Below are 15,240 nucleotides of genomic sequence, written 5' to 3'. Positions count from 1 at the left end.
TGCTGTCGGCCTGGCGGGGCAGGGCTGGGCCCCGGGGCAGGGCCCAGGGGTGCCGGGCCAGCTGCCGCCAGCCTCGGCCCCGCCATGGGCCCTGGCGTCCCCATGGGCCCTGGTGGCCCCAGGCCCCGGTGAGACCCCCCTGCGGAGGGCCGGGGGCGGGGCCTGAGCGCGTGGGCGGGGCCTGAGCGGGAGGGGCGGGGCCTGAGCGGGGAGGAGCGGAGCGAGGCCGCCCTGCAGGGGCGCTAGAGAGCGGAGTGAGCGTGCCGCGCTCGGCTAGCTGCGCCTTGGACGTCGAGAGTGGGGGGGAGAGTTCTGAGCTCGATTTTTTCCGCCTGGGAAAAGAGAGCCGCGTGGTGATTGGACGGGGGTGGGAGGAGGAGAAATCACCGAGAAGGCGGCTAGAGCGGCGCATAAAAGCCGGGGCGGAAGGGGTGGGCGGAGGAGGCCGGAAGCGGTGCGAGAGGGAGGTGGGGGCAGCCGGAGCCGTGGAGGTGCTGTGAGGGGGGCGGCCCTCCTCGGGCCGGGGCTGGGGCCGGGGGGGACCCCGGGGAGGCGGCGGGGCCGGGCCTCACCCGCGTTTGCTTGCAGGCGCCGCGGCAGAATGACACGATGGAGGCCGGCGGCGGCGGCCCCCTGCTCCCCGACAGCGTCCTCTACGAGATCTTCCTCTACCTGGACCACGTAGACGTGCTCGCGGTGGGACTGGTGTGCCAGCAGTGGCACGCCGTGGCCCGCGACGAGTTCCTCTGGAAGGAGCTCTTCTACCGCTACTACCGGATCTCCCGCGAGGTGCCCCGGCACCCAGGTGCGGTATCGCTGCCTGCCTGCCCGCGTGGGGCCGGGGGGGCTGCCCGCAGCGCGCCCTGCCTTTCTCGGGGTGCTCGGGGGCCGGGCTGCGCGCTGCCCTGCCCGGGGGTCTCCTGCGGGGCTCTTATCCGAATGGTGGCCCCGGTTGCGAGCCCAGAACGGGTGGAAGGGGAAGACTGTTTTCCCCGTGCTGCTCGGCCCCCTGTTTGCTGCTGGTGTTGGCTGCGATGGAGCCGCTAAATTGTGTCCCATCAGCAGTCCCGCCTTGGATGGTGACCCACATGTGAAAGGTTTAGGGGCTGTCTGCACTCCTCAGAAAGGTGGCATCAAATGCTTGAAAATACTTAGACTTTCCCTTTATTTCACAGAAAGGTGGGGTGTTTTTAACCATCTGCAAGCAGGCCCTTTCTGGTAGCTGCTTTACAGGGTGTCTGAGTGCTGCTGCTCTTAAAGAAGGTCCTGAGGAGATGCAGTGAATCACTTTGCCCTGCTGTATTACAGCCCTGTTGGATTCCATGATAGTCACTGCTGGCTTTTCCTGATCAAGATTGGGACCTTACAGCAAGCCTGCACCTTAGGCTCTGTCCCTTCCTTGTCCAGACTAGGAAGAGCTGGAAGTACATATTAGTTGGTCAGGTTTACATTTCCATATGGTGTAGGCAGTAGCTGTAGCCTGGCTGTAGAGGGTGAACATGCTGTCTGGGGAGGGAGGTGTGTGTGCAAAAACTTAATTGTACAGTGGGCAAATGCTAATAGCTGACCCACTTGCTAGGGCAGGTCTGACTTGTTCTTGGCCTATGCCTGCACTAGGAAAATGACCTATTAACAGTTAGCATCAACTGTGAGCCCTGCGTGGCCTTCCCCAGGTAAAGCTATCAACAGGTTCCATGCTGGCACTTGTACAGTCATAGATCTGCTCTCTGCTACTTTTCTGGTCCTGTCTAAGAAGGTAACCTAATGCTGTCAAGCCCTGCTGAGACAGGCCTTGGGCATCTGTTGTTAGGAGCCCTTGTTGTCAAGGTGGGGTCTCTCCTGCAGTCAGAAATGCCTGTTCCCAGCATGCTGCAGAGGTCCAGGTGTGCCCTCCTCTGCCCCAAACGATATGCACAGTGCTGCCAAGGACGGCTATGCCGGAGGGAAGTGTGGCTTCTTGTTCATGAGTTGCAGTTCCTACAGAAGGATGAGAAGAAACTGCAAGGTTGAAGTGGTGGGGAACCCATGTCTCCCTGCAGTGAGGAATACCAGTGCAAGAGGGCTCTGAGGAAGAGCAGATGAGATGTGATGACTTAAAATAATGCTTGATTCCTACTTGCACAGGCTCTATGAACTCTACAGGGTTGAAAAAGTTACCTTTAGTTTATTTGAGGTGCTCTGACCAGGCTGTGTTTACTTCATGCTCCCTGGATTTTGTAAGCTGACAACCCTGTTCTTTAGTGCTAATTGTGAATGAGTAATCGGTGTAATTCAGTAATACATCCAGACACCTCCCAGGCTGTACATCTGGAGCTGTGAAAATCATCCACAAGGTTCCTGGGGATGGGAATGCCTGCCAGTCCCAGGCAAAGACTGAAACATGAGTTTGGGAAATCACCTGCCAACCTCTTGGTATGGAATAGGTCTGTGGTTTGGTGAATAGTATCCAATGGGTCTTGCAAGCAGAAATGTTGGAGCTGCTAGGCCAGATGGGATTTGTCCGGACTGCTGCCCTGTTTGATGGGCTGGGACTGAATGCCTCAATGTGTGGTGAAGCCCCCTGCCTAGTGAGCAATGTTGGGATGTCCTGGCAGCAAGCTGCTCCCTGCCTGCAAGAGCAGGTGTCTCCTGGACTCCAGTGAGAGATTTCCAAAAAAAACCTTCAGTCCTGTTCAGTGTAACTAGGAAAGTTGGCCATTATCCATATAAATGTCTAGTCTTTGCTTCTTCAGGATTCGCTGCTGCCAGAAGTCTGTAGGTTGCCTTACTGGGCACTTTATTAAAAATCTTCTTTATTTATGTATTTATTGGCCTTCAATATGACTCCCCTGAGTGCGCTCCAAACTTCTACTGCAAGATTCCTCTTCTGTCCTGATATAATGTGTCCAGCTCCAGTTCTCTTGTTTTCCCCAGTCTTTTGTCTCATGGAAGTTAGTCTGTCAGTCTTGTACCCTTTCAGGATCCCTCTTAATTCTGTGTTACATGAGACAGAGATAATCGGAACAGGGCTCAGTACCCCAAGGAACAGCTTTCCTTTCATCGTACGATGAACTTGTTTTCATTATGCTGGGGTATGTCTGCAGTTCCAACTGCTGTTTTGTCCTGCAAAAAGTTTTTCTTAGATAGCTAACAGCTATTATCTAACAGCTGTGCCCTAGTTAGTTCTTGTGGTGGCTGTAAATGGTTTAGAAAGTAGTGATATGGTGAGGAGTTGTGTGTTTACTGAAAGAAAGGACTTTGTGTGTGGGAGTGGGGAAGCTACTGAGAACAAGTTCTAGGCCCTGCTAGCAAGGGCTGAAGCCGTAGGGACCTTGGCCACAGCTGAGCTCCCAGCATTGCTAGCAGCAGTCGGGGATGTGCTTTATTAAAGACTTATTCTGTGGCTGCTGTGTTTAGCTTGGGTCTGTCTCTTCCCTCCCAGCTGGATTCCTGTCCTATGTCCTTGCTCATGTGTTACAGCTGCTGTTTCCTGGTATGACGAGTTCCAGAGGCTCTACGACACCATCCCTTGCATTGAAGTGCAGGCTCTGAAGGAGCACAATGACCAGGTTTTGCACCTCAGCTTCTCCCACTCTGGCTGTTTGTTTGCGTCGTGCTCCAAAGACTGTACTGTCAAGGTAAAGTGGTAGTGTGCCCCATGCAAATCTTTCAGCTTTGACTTGGTAGGGCTTAGCCTTAAGAAGTCTGTGGAGAGGAGAGGCTTGGCCAGGTGTACCTGGACTTGCATCTGTTCCTGCAGATGCCGAGCTATCCTCAAAGCCACAGAACTGATGAGTCTTGTAAATGTAGCCTTGAGGGTTGTGGATTGCAGCTCCAGCCTGTCTGAAGGTGGTAGAGGTGCCTGCCTAGCTCTGAGTGCTTTCTAGCTGCAAATCAGTCCCCCATTGAGCTGTGGATATAACAGGGACCATGGGGATAATGGCCTACTGCAGAAGGTGTCCTGCATGAATGGTTATCTTGGGAGAAATCTCTCCTGACATACTGAAAATACAGCTGTAGCAGTAACGTTCATTGCTTGGCTCACTGATGGAGAAGCAATTCCGCATTCAGTTACTCTCCAGAATTATTGGCCCCTTTTTTATGAAGGGAATTGACAGGGAAATCAAAACTTGGAGGCAATTAGATAGGGACTGTTTTTGTTTTGTTTTTTTTTTTCTCTTCTCTGAGTGCTGGTAGGACAGATAAAGCAGAACAACTGTCAGGCTTCCCAACAGCTTCATAACTGTATGTCTATCTGTCTTCAGATCTGGAGCAATGAGTTGGACATCTCCCTGCAGCACAGCTCCAATATGAGGCCATACAACTGGAGCTACACACAGTTCTCCCAGTTTAACTCAGACGACTCCCTCCTTCTGGTATCAGGTGTCTTTGTGGGACCTCACAACTCCTCGTCAGGAGAGATTGCTGTAATCAGTATGGGTAATTATTGCCCTTGTCTCCACTGAGGCTTCTTGGTGCTAGCATTCCCTTCTTCTCCTAGCTCTTTGTGTGTGCTGTGGCCTTGACCTCTGCTTGTCCTGCCTTTTGCCATCTGTGCAAAGGGGTCCTTATCTCGCAATGCCGCAGGGTAAACTTTCTGGATAATGTTAGTTATCTCTGCTCAGGTCATCGTGTCGTCACCTAGAACAGCAGTAGTCTGGCATTAATATTGTCACTTAACTTCAGTTCTAAGTGAGAGTCTAGGCAAGGCAGGAGTTTCCCATGTTACCTGTTGTCTTGAAGCCACCATTTCTGACCCACACCAATACTTGCTGGTCCCACCCTGAGGTCCCATGTGGCTTTCTGAGGCACAACCATCCTGGCCAGCTCTACCTTTTCTGCTCTAGTCCTGTGAACCCCACTGATCCCAGCTGCGTTATCTTTTGCTATTTCTGGGCTGCAGTCCTATTCACTGTGCCAAAATCAAGGAGCGTTGCTAAATGCACAACTGAATTGTTCAAAAAGGCCCTAAGCCACAGTGGTGGGAGGCTGGGAGTGTGCTAAGAAGTCTTGTACATTTGACCTGTTCTTGTCCTTGGGATGTCTGCTTTGGGCCATGGTTGGAGAAAGGATGTGAGGCTAGATGGCTCTCTGGTTTGACTCCATATGGCTGCCCTTATATTTTTTGCATGCTCTCCCCCCAGATGCCTATAGAAGAGAGGAATTATCGAAGTCCATAGCAGTGAATGGAAGCTGGCCAGTGGCTGGCCAGTGGCTGCTTAGCTTCCACTGAAGGCACTGCATCAGTGCCTCTGCTGCTGTTAGCCGAGACTTAAATTTGCTTCCCATGTCTTCTGCCAATATTTCTCCAGAACCTTGTAAGGAGCCATCACCTCATGCTTGTTTCCCTTCCCTTCCAGAAAACTTTACACTACTTTCCAGGGTGAGGAATAAACCCTATGATGTGTTTGGCTGCTGGCTGAATGAAACCAACTTGATTTCTGGCAACCTCCATCGGATTGGGCGTATAACCTCCTGTTCTGTGCTGTGGCTGAACAACGCTTTCCAGGTGAGGTGCCTTTGTTCTGACTTCACAGGCAATACAGCTTCCGGCTGGCTCTTGTGGGAGGGAAAAAGTGCTGAGGAGGTGTGAGAAGGAAATATGACTGAATCGCCTTGTTTTCTCAGTTTGTCTCAATCTGTCTTGCTCTCAGGACCTTTAGCTTGAGGCAACACTTGCATGAGGTCTTTCTGCACTTAGTGTTGTGGTACCCATTGCAATAGTCTCTTCCTCACCTTCCAACTCTGTACCCTCTGCTTCCATTATCTATTGCCCCATTAATAGGGATAAGAACTTGAGTGCAGTGCTGTAGAGCTTGCCTTGCTGAAGGGGAGAGTGGAGGGACCACAGGAGGATTGCTGAACTCCTTCAGTTTGTAAAGCTGGGCCTGGGATGGCTGTGTACCCGAGCAGTGATAATTCTCCCACTTGGCAGCAACGTGTGCCGTTCCCTGGTGTTGGAGGTGGATGGGAGGCTGAGCTTAGTCCTGCCTGCCACTTACTGAGACTTTTGTGGGCCAGGTGCTGTCTGTTGTGCTGTGGTGAGACCTAGAGATCAGTGTGCACCTGTCAGAGACTGCTGCTTGTTCATTCTCTGCCACTTGTGCCACTGCCTTCTGGATTCAGGCATGTTCTGCTTCCGTGTCTTGCCTCTGTCACAACTGCACAGCCTGTGTGATGTTTTTCTTTTCTTTGACCCAAAGCTTTGGTGCTGACCCTAGGTTGAATCCTCTGGAGCTGTGTTGCGTTGCAGTAACCCTTCCAATAACCACATGCTTGTGCTGCACTGACACTACAGCATTAACTCCTCTATCCCCAAGGGGCAAGGAAGGATCTTGCCCAATTTGACAGGGCTGTTGAAGTGTGCCTGCGGACTGCCGAAGCTCTATGCTAGGAAGAGACCTGCTGCTTGTGACTGGGTGCTGAGAACTGGGCTGGTTCCGTTGAGGGGTACTTGCAAACTCCAAGAGTACTGAGGTCCTCTTTCATGGCTTCTTGTATGCCAGAGGCATAGTACTTCATACTGCACCGATGTTTATCATAGAGGCCTGTTCCTGAAAGTCTTGTCATGTGACAGGCTGGGCCAGCTAATGACCTCGGGCAGGGAGGTGGGAGCAAGGCTGCCTGGCCTCTGTGTTTCCAGCTCAGCTGTTGTCTGCCTGCATAAACCTGGCCCTGACTTTCTGTCTCAGCACTCCCACCTCCAAGGAGCGTAATGAAGCTGGCCAGCCCCTTGGACCGGTTCTCATGATCTGCAGTGCTTTGAGCTCCCCAAATAGCAATGCTAAGAGGAGTCAGGTGCTTGACTGGGGTCCCCTGGATGGGCTTAAGGTTAGGGGGAGTGGCTCTTTGAGCAGAGGCTGTAGGATCAACGTGTCTCCAGTGAGGTGGTTCCTGCTTACCTCTCTTTTGCTTCCAGGGTATAGAGTCTGAGAATGTAAATGTAGTGAAGAGACTGTTTAAAATCCAGAACCTGAATGCCAGCACTATCCGGACAGTGATGGTGGCCGACTGCAGCCGGTACGATTCCCCGGACTTGCTCCTGGACTATGAGGAGCAGCTAGCTGCTTCTTCCACCTCCACCTGCCCAGTCTTTGATCTTGGCAGTGACAGTGAGGAAGAGGAGGCCAAGCCCAAGCAGACTCCAGAGCCAGCAGGACAGGAATTGACAGATGATGGGGATGTGACAGCAGAGGATGGGCTGCAGCAGTTCTTTGATGATATCATGGAGGGTCGTGTGAGGCCTGCCATGACTGAGACAGAGCTAGAGACAAAGGTGGCTGAGCTGTTCATACGCAACAGAACTAAACCACCCGAGCTGAACCTGCTCCCCACGGACAGCAATAGCAAGACAAAATACTTGATCTTCACCACAGGATGCCTCACCTATTCTCCACATCAGATAGGTAAGGTTGTAGCCTGAGCTCCAGGGCACACCAGCCTCCCTGGGGGCGCAGGCTGAGTGTACCTGCAACTACACTCTGAATTTTAATCTGGAAAATACCTGTCTTATTTACTGCTTGTGTCTGTATTGAATGAGCTGCAGTTTTGCTCAGGCTGCTGGACTCTTGATGCAGGAGGCTTTTTAGGTGCCTGCAGTAACTGAAGGGAGTTCCACCCCTCAAGCACTTGCTTCAAAGCTGTTTTGTTTCTGCCAAACTTGACACTCGGTCAGATGGAAAACTCATAGCAAGAGATAAGTGGAAGATTGAGAATGACCTCCTGAGTTTACAACATCAGCAATGAGTTGCGCACAAGTGGGTGGGTGTGAAGGACAGCAATTGCCCTGACATGGGCTTGTGAGAGGGTCTCGGTCCTGTTTCCTTTGTGGAGGAGGGCTTTCTGACAAGACTCGTTTGAGTGGCTTGGAGTTGTGTTGCTTATCCAGCACCCCTCAGCTCTGGGAGACAGAGCTTTGCATGCCCTTGCAGCCAGCTCGGAGGGGAGCACTGCCAAGCTGCCTCCCTCACTGCCCAGTGTTTAATGACACATCATGTGGCCTTTAAGTCTCAGTGGGACACCTGAGCAGCTAAAAGCTAAACCACTGGTTTCCTACTGGAAGGGTTTCACTGTAGGTGATTAGATGCTTCAGCAAACATCTCCATGGTGAGAGTGTGATTCCAGGCAGCCTGCTGACTCTCAACCTCCATTTGCTCAGCAGGGTACAAGAGTCTGTAATTGTAGCACTAGCTAAGCAATAGTGCTGTGGGTAACGTTTTTCTGGGTTAGGACTTTCCCTCTTTATTCGGGGCTCTGTTTTGGGGACACTGGGACTAGAAGAATCCCACATTATGGTGAAATGTGGTGATGAACAGGAACAGATAGTCTGTCTGGCTGCTTCTCAAAAGTCCCCGAGAGCTAGCCTAAAAGTTCAGTGGAAAGGACCAGGCAGATCAGTAAAATGTGGGGAGGTAAGGAGAGCTGCTTCCAGGCAAGAAGACTTCTTGTAAAGCTGGACAGTTTTAGTTCCTCTTGCTGCTTGTGCTGTTACAGCCTCTCCTCCCAGCTCCAGGCGCTCCTAACCCTTCTGTTCTTTAGCCTGCACCAGTACAGTTGAGTAAGACAGGGTAGCTTGCTGGGAAAGGCTGTTTCCAAAGCTGTAGACAACCTGGTGAAGAGTCACTTGGTCTCTGCCTGCCTAAGATAGGAATGTAACCTGGACTGAGCATAGCTCTGATGCTCCTTGCTGCCTTCCATGACTGGGTCTGCAGACAGGCGTGATAAACGTTAGCCAGCTCCCTGGCCTTGGCCTGCCTTTGAAAGCACAGCGGCGCGGTGGGTGGTCTGCTGTGATTCAGCCACTGTAAGCAGCATGCGTCTTGATCCACCTGGCTGAACAAACGCTGCGTTACATGCTGGGACCTGTAGTGTGTAAAGGCAAAGCATGGTGTTAAGGTAGCTGCTGCCTTTGGACTCTTCTAACTTCCAGTAGAGCCTCCCTTGACTGTGGTTTTTGGCACCTTTGAACTCCAGTGACTCCCTGGGCCAGAGCCAGCACCCGCAGCAGAGACTGGCTGTTCTGAGGGATGAACCGTGGCTCGGCTCTTCTCCCAACCATGAGTCACTGCAAAATGCTTTGTTTGCCCATAGGTTTGTGTGTTGAACCAGCCTTTGCGTATCTGCTCTCTGCCCCTGAGGAACTGGTACTTGAAAGAACTTGCTGTTGTACTTCTCTCACCAGTCTGCTGGGCTAGAGCTGCTGGTGGGAGCCCTGCTGCTGGTGTGGCCAGGCCTGCTTCTGGGCACTGGCTCAGTCTCACCTGATCTGCGACTCGTGAGCATCTCTCCTGCAGGCATTTCCTGTAAGCTTCTCTTTCCCTTGTGCTAGCTGTAGGTCTGAGTCATGGGCAAACACTGTCTATTCAGCTGGTGTCTGCATGTGGAGCTCACGTAGCTGTTTGAAACTGGGATTTTTGGTGCTGTGCAAATGAGGAAAAAGGTTCTGGTGAGCCTTGACAGTTGGGTTGCAAAAAGCAAAGATTTCTATCCTGAAGTCCCTCGTGCGCCCAGGTTCAGCTGCAGTGACTTTGAATGGCCTTGAGTTGAGGTAGCAATGGGGTTTTACTCCTACCTCCTTTGGCTGCTGGACACGGCTAAAGTTGAGGGTGTTCAACAATGATTCCCTCAAAAGGGTAATGGGATGTGCCATATCCCAATTTCTCATGGACATGCCGAGAAGGCTAAGGCCACGTGTGCCCAAGAATTGCTAAGGCTTATGGTCATCCAGGGAGCCCTCATAGATTGGGACCTCTGTCTGAAGCTGGAAGGGGAAGAGGACCTGACCCATTGCACATTTCTTGCTTAGTCTGGAAGTTCAAAAGCTGTAAACTACTTGATTCCGGTTTTGGCTCAAACCCCTGTTATTGGAGCTTTCCAGGACTGACCCCCACTTGAGCTTGGCAGTGGGGAAAGCCTGCTGCAACCAGCATGTTTCCTGGGCTTTCTCTAGCCTGGCTATTAGAGGAAATGGGCCCAGCCCAAGAATTCATTTTGGGGGAGAAACCCTTCCACAGCCAGCATGTCTCCTGGGGCCGGGACAGCTTCCTTGCACTTCACAGGAGCTCTGTGACCTTGTGGGAGGCTTGGACGCAGGCTTGTAACTAGGTGTGGCTGCACCAGACGGGGTGGCAGCAGGGTGCTGAGTGTCTTACTGGCTGGGGTTGAATGTGCCAAAGTGTTATTTGCATGTTCCTGGCCAAAAGCACCACTAGCAAGGGCTTGAAAGAACCTAGCAGGGACAGGAGCCCTGTCCCAGACCCTTCCCTCAGTTCCTGGCCAGAAGTGAGTCAGTTCTCCTTTCTTAGCAGCACTAAGGGAAACTCTTCTCTGAAGCCTGGGGACTTCCATCAAGCCTGCTGTCTGCTGGCAACAACCTGCGTAATGGACTGACTCTGCTTTCTGTCCCCAAGGGATTAAAAGGATCCTGCCTCATCAGATGACGACTGCTGGGCCAGTGCTTGGGGAGGAGAGGCGTTCAGATGAGTTCTTTGACTCCTTGGATCATGTCATTGACATCCATGGGCACATCATTGGCATGGGCCTCTCCCCTGACCACAGGTGAGTGTGATGGGAGAGAGGCATGCAGGGTGGGTGCTCCCTGCTGGCTTTAGGCAGTGCAGGGTGTGCATGGTGCAGTCTGCGGTGGCAGCTATTTAGGGACTCTGTGGGATGAATAGGAGAAGAAACGACTCCTCTGGGAGGAGACCCATTTGCTTTGGAGTTGGGATAAGGTACTCCACTTTAGGGTAGATTGCTCTACTTTTTCTGGCCGTACAAAGTAGCTGCAACTCTTAGAGCAGCTGGAGTATCTTAGTCAAATGCCTGTAGGCTGGGATTATCCCCCAGGGACCTATTTTGCGTATACATGTGGCAGAGAGGATGCTGGGCATTCATCTTCCTCTGAATGCTAACAGTGAACTTCAGCTTCTGGAAAGGGCACCGTGTGCTTGTCCCTGCTGCATTTAACCCAGTCCTGGGGGAGGCTTCAGACCGTTGCTGAAGTGCTGCTAATGGAGGGAAGTCTCTGTGCTGGTGGTATGCTGGTCTAGTGGATGGAGCAAGGAACCTGCTCAGGCAGCCACTGTCCATCCACATCCCATTTGTAACCAAATGCTGAAGACGTGTGTATGGCTCAAGTGGCTCCCCAGATCTCGGCAGGAGAACTTTCTTCTTTCTGCTTGGCTGAGCCTGTTTCAGGTTAGGGATCAGGCAGGAAGCCTTCTAAGAGTGAAGGAGCTGCCCACAGCAGTGAGCCTTGTCCCTGAGGCAGATTGGTCAGATGCTCTGCAGCCACCATGCTTGGAGTTGGTTTTAATGTGACCAGAGAGGTTCAACCTAGCCTCTGGGGCACATAGTCCCAATTGTGGTGGCCCTTTCCTTCCCAAACAGGGCAGGAAATGGTTCTGCAGCAGTTCAGGAACATGCTCCCGTATTGCAGACTGGATTTTAGTTAGAAGTGCTGCAGGCTTGTTAGGGACCAGAAGAAATGTTCAGTTGCCACCCTGCTGGGCTGTGCTGTGGGAAAGGCTTTTACAGGTGGGGCTCTGACTTTTCTGAGCATGCGGCAAGGTATTGGGGTAACCCTTCTGCTCCACTCACCTCCCCAAGGTACCTGTACGTGAACAGCCGGGCCTGGCCGCGGGACTGTGTGATCTCAGACCCAATGCAGCCGCCCCCCATTGCTGAGGAGATTGATCTGCATGTGTTCGACCTGAAGACGATGAAGGAGGTAAAAAGAGCCCTCCGTGCGCATCGGGCCTACACACCCAATGAGGAGTGCTTCTTCATCTTCCTGGATGTCAGCAGGGACTTTGTAGCAAGGTGCGTAGGGACGGGGGCGGACAGGAGCCTGGCCCCAAGTCCGGTAGGGCAGGGAGGGCCTGGGGTCTGGCACTGGGACTGGCTGTGCAAGTAGGGCTAGTCTGCGTGCAGGAAATTCCTGTGTGTTGTGAGCAGAGCAAGAAACCGGAGATCTGTAAAGAGCAGAATGACTGAATCACCAGGTGCTGGTGGGATGTGCTAATGAAGGCTGTGTGCTGTGGTGCTGTTGTGAAACCTATGTGGAAAGAGGAAATGCTGGGCTGTGGCATGTTTGGCAGTGGGTGGCAAATGACCACCTTGGGGGCCGCAGGCAGCAAGTGCTGGTAGGGTGAGTTGAAGGGATCACTTAAAACAGCCTTGCTGCTGCAATGAACAGGGCAGTTCGCACTGCAGCTCTTGCTGGCAAACCCAGCTGTGAATTCAAGCCAACAACCCAACTGCCTGTGTGTCCCGAGTTTCTTTTGAAAGGCTTTTCTTGCTGCCGTGAGGCCTCATTTTGGGCTCCACTTCTCGGAACCCACCTCTGTCTGTGGCAGAGTCCAGATCCCTGAAGGAATTTGCCTGCCCAGGCTGCAGTGCTCTCAGATGACCACACTGCAGATGGAGACGAGGGCTTCTGGCCAGGTCAGAGGCAACCTCTGCCTGCACAGAAAGGAGGAGGTTGGGAGAGGCAGGTTAAACATGGCTGCCTGGGTAATGTCCTTACCAGTATCTTGTCTAATGTAGTGGGGCAGAGGATCGCCACGGCTACATCTGGGACCGCCACTATAACATCTGCCTGGCCAAACTGCAACATGATAATGTGGTCAACTCGGTGGCGTTCAGCCCAGTTGATCAGGAGCTGCTCCTGACAGCCAGCGATGATGCTACCATCAAGGTGTGGCGCTCTCCTCGTACAGTGCGAATCCAGCAGGCCAGGAAGCCCAGGCCCAGAAAACTGCTCTTCTCTTGGCTTATGAACCAGAAGAGTTGAACCCAGGTACACCTGCTCCTGCAGCTTCCTCACTCCAGCCACTTCCTCTGGAGCTTGCAGAGCTTTGAGCCCTGCACAGTAGAGATGAGCTCTGGGCACATGAATCCCATCAGCTGAGTCAGGAGGGACCCCAAGAGTGGGAATTGCTTCCTCCTCAGCATCTGCTTCAAAGACAGCATGTAAGAGCCGAGGGCCTGTTCCTGGGTCTGACTGGGCAGTAGCCTGAGCTGACCACTGCAGGGCAGCTTCCCCACAGCTTCTCACAAATGCTGCTACTTGGTCACAGCGCTCTCCAGGTGAGCTTTGGTCTCGGAACAGACTGAGGCCTGTCTCCAGCCTTTGTACCGTGTGAGCCTAGGACGTGGCTGACCTTGCTGAGAGCTACTGGCTGCAGAGCACTTGGCAAAAGCAGTGATACAGTGCTGTGCTGCCTTACTGCAGGACTCCTCGTTGTTGTTGTTGTTGTTGTTGTTGTTGTTGTTGTTTTTTATATATAGTAGTTTTATTAATGTTTGTTTGTCCCAAACCTCCACGGGCAGTTCATCTAGCTGCTGGGTGTGCTGAGTGCCTCCTCCCACACAGCATTTGGGCCCTGAAGGGCAGTAAGGATTGGAGGGCTGGAAAGGCCATTGCCATGAGAGGGCAGCCAGGGAGGCAGTGCTGGGGCTGCTGCTGAAGGGCCTGCCTGGCATCTCGACTTGGCATTTAGCGCAGCCCTCTGGCATGCAGCCAGCTGCTATGTTGCTGCCTTCCGTTAGCAACTAAGTATTGATATTGCCAGCTCCCATATCTGAGTTTGTGGAGAGTTGGTGGTAACATGGTGCTGGCTTTGCCTCTGTCTTCCTCTAAGTAGCACTTAAATAAGCTATGGCATTGGTAACTTATATTTATTTCAGGGGATCTGCTGCCCCTTCCTAAGGGGGCAGCTGTGAGGATGGCTGGTGGGTCTTCTGGTCACCTCCCTCCCTTGCTACTCAAATTGTGGCACTTTAGGTTCTCTTGGTATGTTCTCTGTGAATAGGTGTGGGCACCTATAGGTGTCAACAGACATTCACCCACAGGTGAACAGGTGGGGACACACAGCACTCCTCTACCTGAAGTGACAGTTGAATAAGCTTTCTCCTACCTGGGTTCACTTGCCTTGGATTGGGAGGGTCGGCTCCTCTTGGGGACCCCTCTGAACACAGGAGCTGGCTCTAAGCTGTTATGAACCCAGTGTTGTTTACCCTGTATCTGCCCCTGAAGATCTTCTCTCTCTCCAGCAGGTAGCTGATGAGCAACTAAGAGATGTGAGTCTAAAACTAAGCTCCTAATCTTGACTTGGCCTAGATGGCTGAGAACTGGTCCCAGAACCACTGCTGGCCAGCAGTGACCCCCAGGAGCTGGGCTTTAGGCCCGTGTGTGGAAGGGAGCCTAGCCTGCAACACAGGCTGGAGGAAGAACTCTGGGAATCCTGGGTCCCCTGGGAGCACTGTGGGACAGCTGTCTGTGCCACTCGCAGTGGTTGGGTTGCAAATAGACTTTATGGTAGCAGCAGATACAGTCTTGATGTGCACTGATGGCTTTAACAGCTCCTGAGGTCCTTGACAAGGGGCTTTGTATCCTTCTTTTTCTGTTTCCCCTCTCTCTGCAGGTGCCTGTGGCTTTATACAAACCCTTGTACTCAGGTTTTCTGTCATTGCATGACTTCTTCCAGAAAAAGAGGGAGTCCTTTTCTGTGTGTGTGCGCACAAAAATCTAAATCCAGTTACCTATTACAATTACACAAAGTAACTTGGTCTCTACCTTCTTCCACTCTCCCCCAGAGCTTGTGAAATCTGTTCTTCTCACTTAGCTCTGTGTTGTAGTGAGCAAGGCCCTGAGGGTTTATGTTTTGCTCTTCACTATGGCATTGAATAAATATTCTGCTCAAGCATCTCTGCACTGTGAGTTTTTCTTTTTAAAAAGCAGTTTTTCTACTGAAGTGAAACTAAAGCCACAATTGTAATACTAATTTGTCTACAGCTATTGCCCGACTTGTTGCATTATAGGTAGCAAGCTCTTTAAAACAAACAAAAGGGCAGATGCAAGCAATTACCCAGCTCCTCCTTGGTCTCAGGGGGAGGAGGGGGGGGGATTACTAAATCAGGCAGCAGCATCCTGGAGCTTTCTGGACTGTGGTGCAGCCCTTCCTTGAGACAAGGTGGAGAGCTGTGGGCTTGGGGGGGCAGTACACATCTGGGGCCAGAGCAATATTCCTGGTTCTCTGCTTCCTTCCTTGAAGAGCTAGACCATTTTGTCCAAGAGGCTGGGTTAAGTGGGGTACAAGTGTGTGGGTCTTTTGTGGGCAGTGGGGCTGGGCAATTCCTGAGCTGCAGCAGCATGAATGGTAGTTTCAGTGCAGTTAGCCTTTACTCCCCTGGAGTCTCTCAGCCTTTTGCCAGTGGTTCTGGCAGCCCCATGAGACACAGTGACCAGTTCTCTCTTCC

The 15,240-nt window shown here is 52.3% G+C and overlaps 1 protein-coding gene across 2 annotated transcripts; it reads left to right on the top strand.

The window, feature by feature from the left end:
- The first annotated feature begins 458 nt into the window (after positions 1-458).
- On the top strand, positions 459-14,493 carry FBXW5 (F-box and WD repeat domain containing 5). Of its 2 annotated transcripts, XM_067309175.1 has the most exons (10): positions 459-491; positions 589-805; positions 3,460-3,617; positions 4,245-4,419; positions 5,340-5,488; positions 6,899-7,385; positions 10,389-10,536; positions 11,587-11,799; positions 12,526-12,778; positions 14,406-14,489. In XM_067309175.1, the coding sequence occupies exons 2-9, from the start codon at positions 610-612 to the stop codon at positions 12,770-12,772; spliced, it is 1,773 nt and encodes a 590-aa protein (XP_067165276.1). In that variant the 5' UTR covers positions 459-491; positions 589-609; the 3' UTR covers positions 12,773-12,778; positions 14,406-14,489. The 2 variants fall into 2 exon arrangements, with proteins under 2 accessions (XP_067165276.1, XP_067165275.1); XM_067309174.1 differs by having other exon boundaries at positions 12,526-14,493.
- Positions 14,494-15,240: the final 747 nt, after the last annotated feature.

This window comes from Apteryx mantelli, chromosome 21 (genome assembly GCF_036417845.1).
Source record: "Apteryx mantelli isolate bAptMan1 chromosome 21, bAptMan1.hap1, whole genome shotgun sequence".
Classification (NCBI taxonomy): Eukaryota; Metazoa; Chordata; class Aves; order Apterygiformes; family Apterygidae; genus Apteryx; species Apteryx mantelli.
The sequence above is the reverse complement of the archived record's forward strand: the minus strand, read 5'-3'. Positions and strand labels throughout refer to the sequence as shown.

Bases quoted from the DNA above. Each gene is read 5' to 3' on its own strand.
- FBXW5 (XM_067309174.1), top strand. From the start codon at position 610: ATGGAGGCCGGCGGCGGCGGCCCCCTGCTCCCCGACAGCGTCCTCTAC. The intron at 3,618-4,244 runs GTAAAGTGGTAG...ATCTGTCTTCAG, and splicing joins CCAAAGACTGTACTGTCAAG to ATCTGGAGCAATGAGTTGGA. The intron at 10,537-11,586 runs GTGAGTGTGATG...CACCTCCCCAAG, and splicing joins GGCCTCTCCCCTGACCACAG to GTACCTGTACGTGAACAGCC.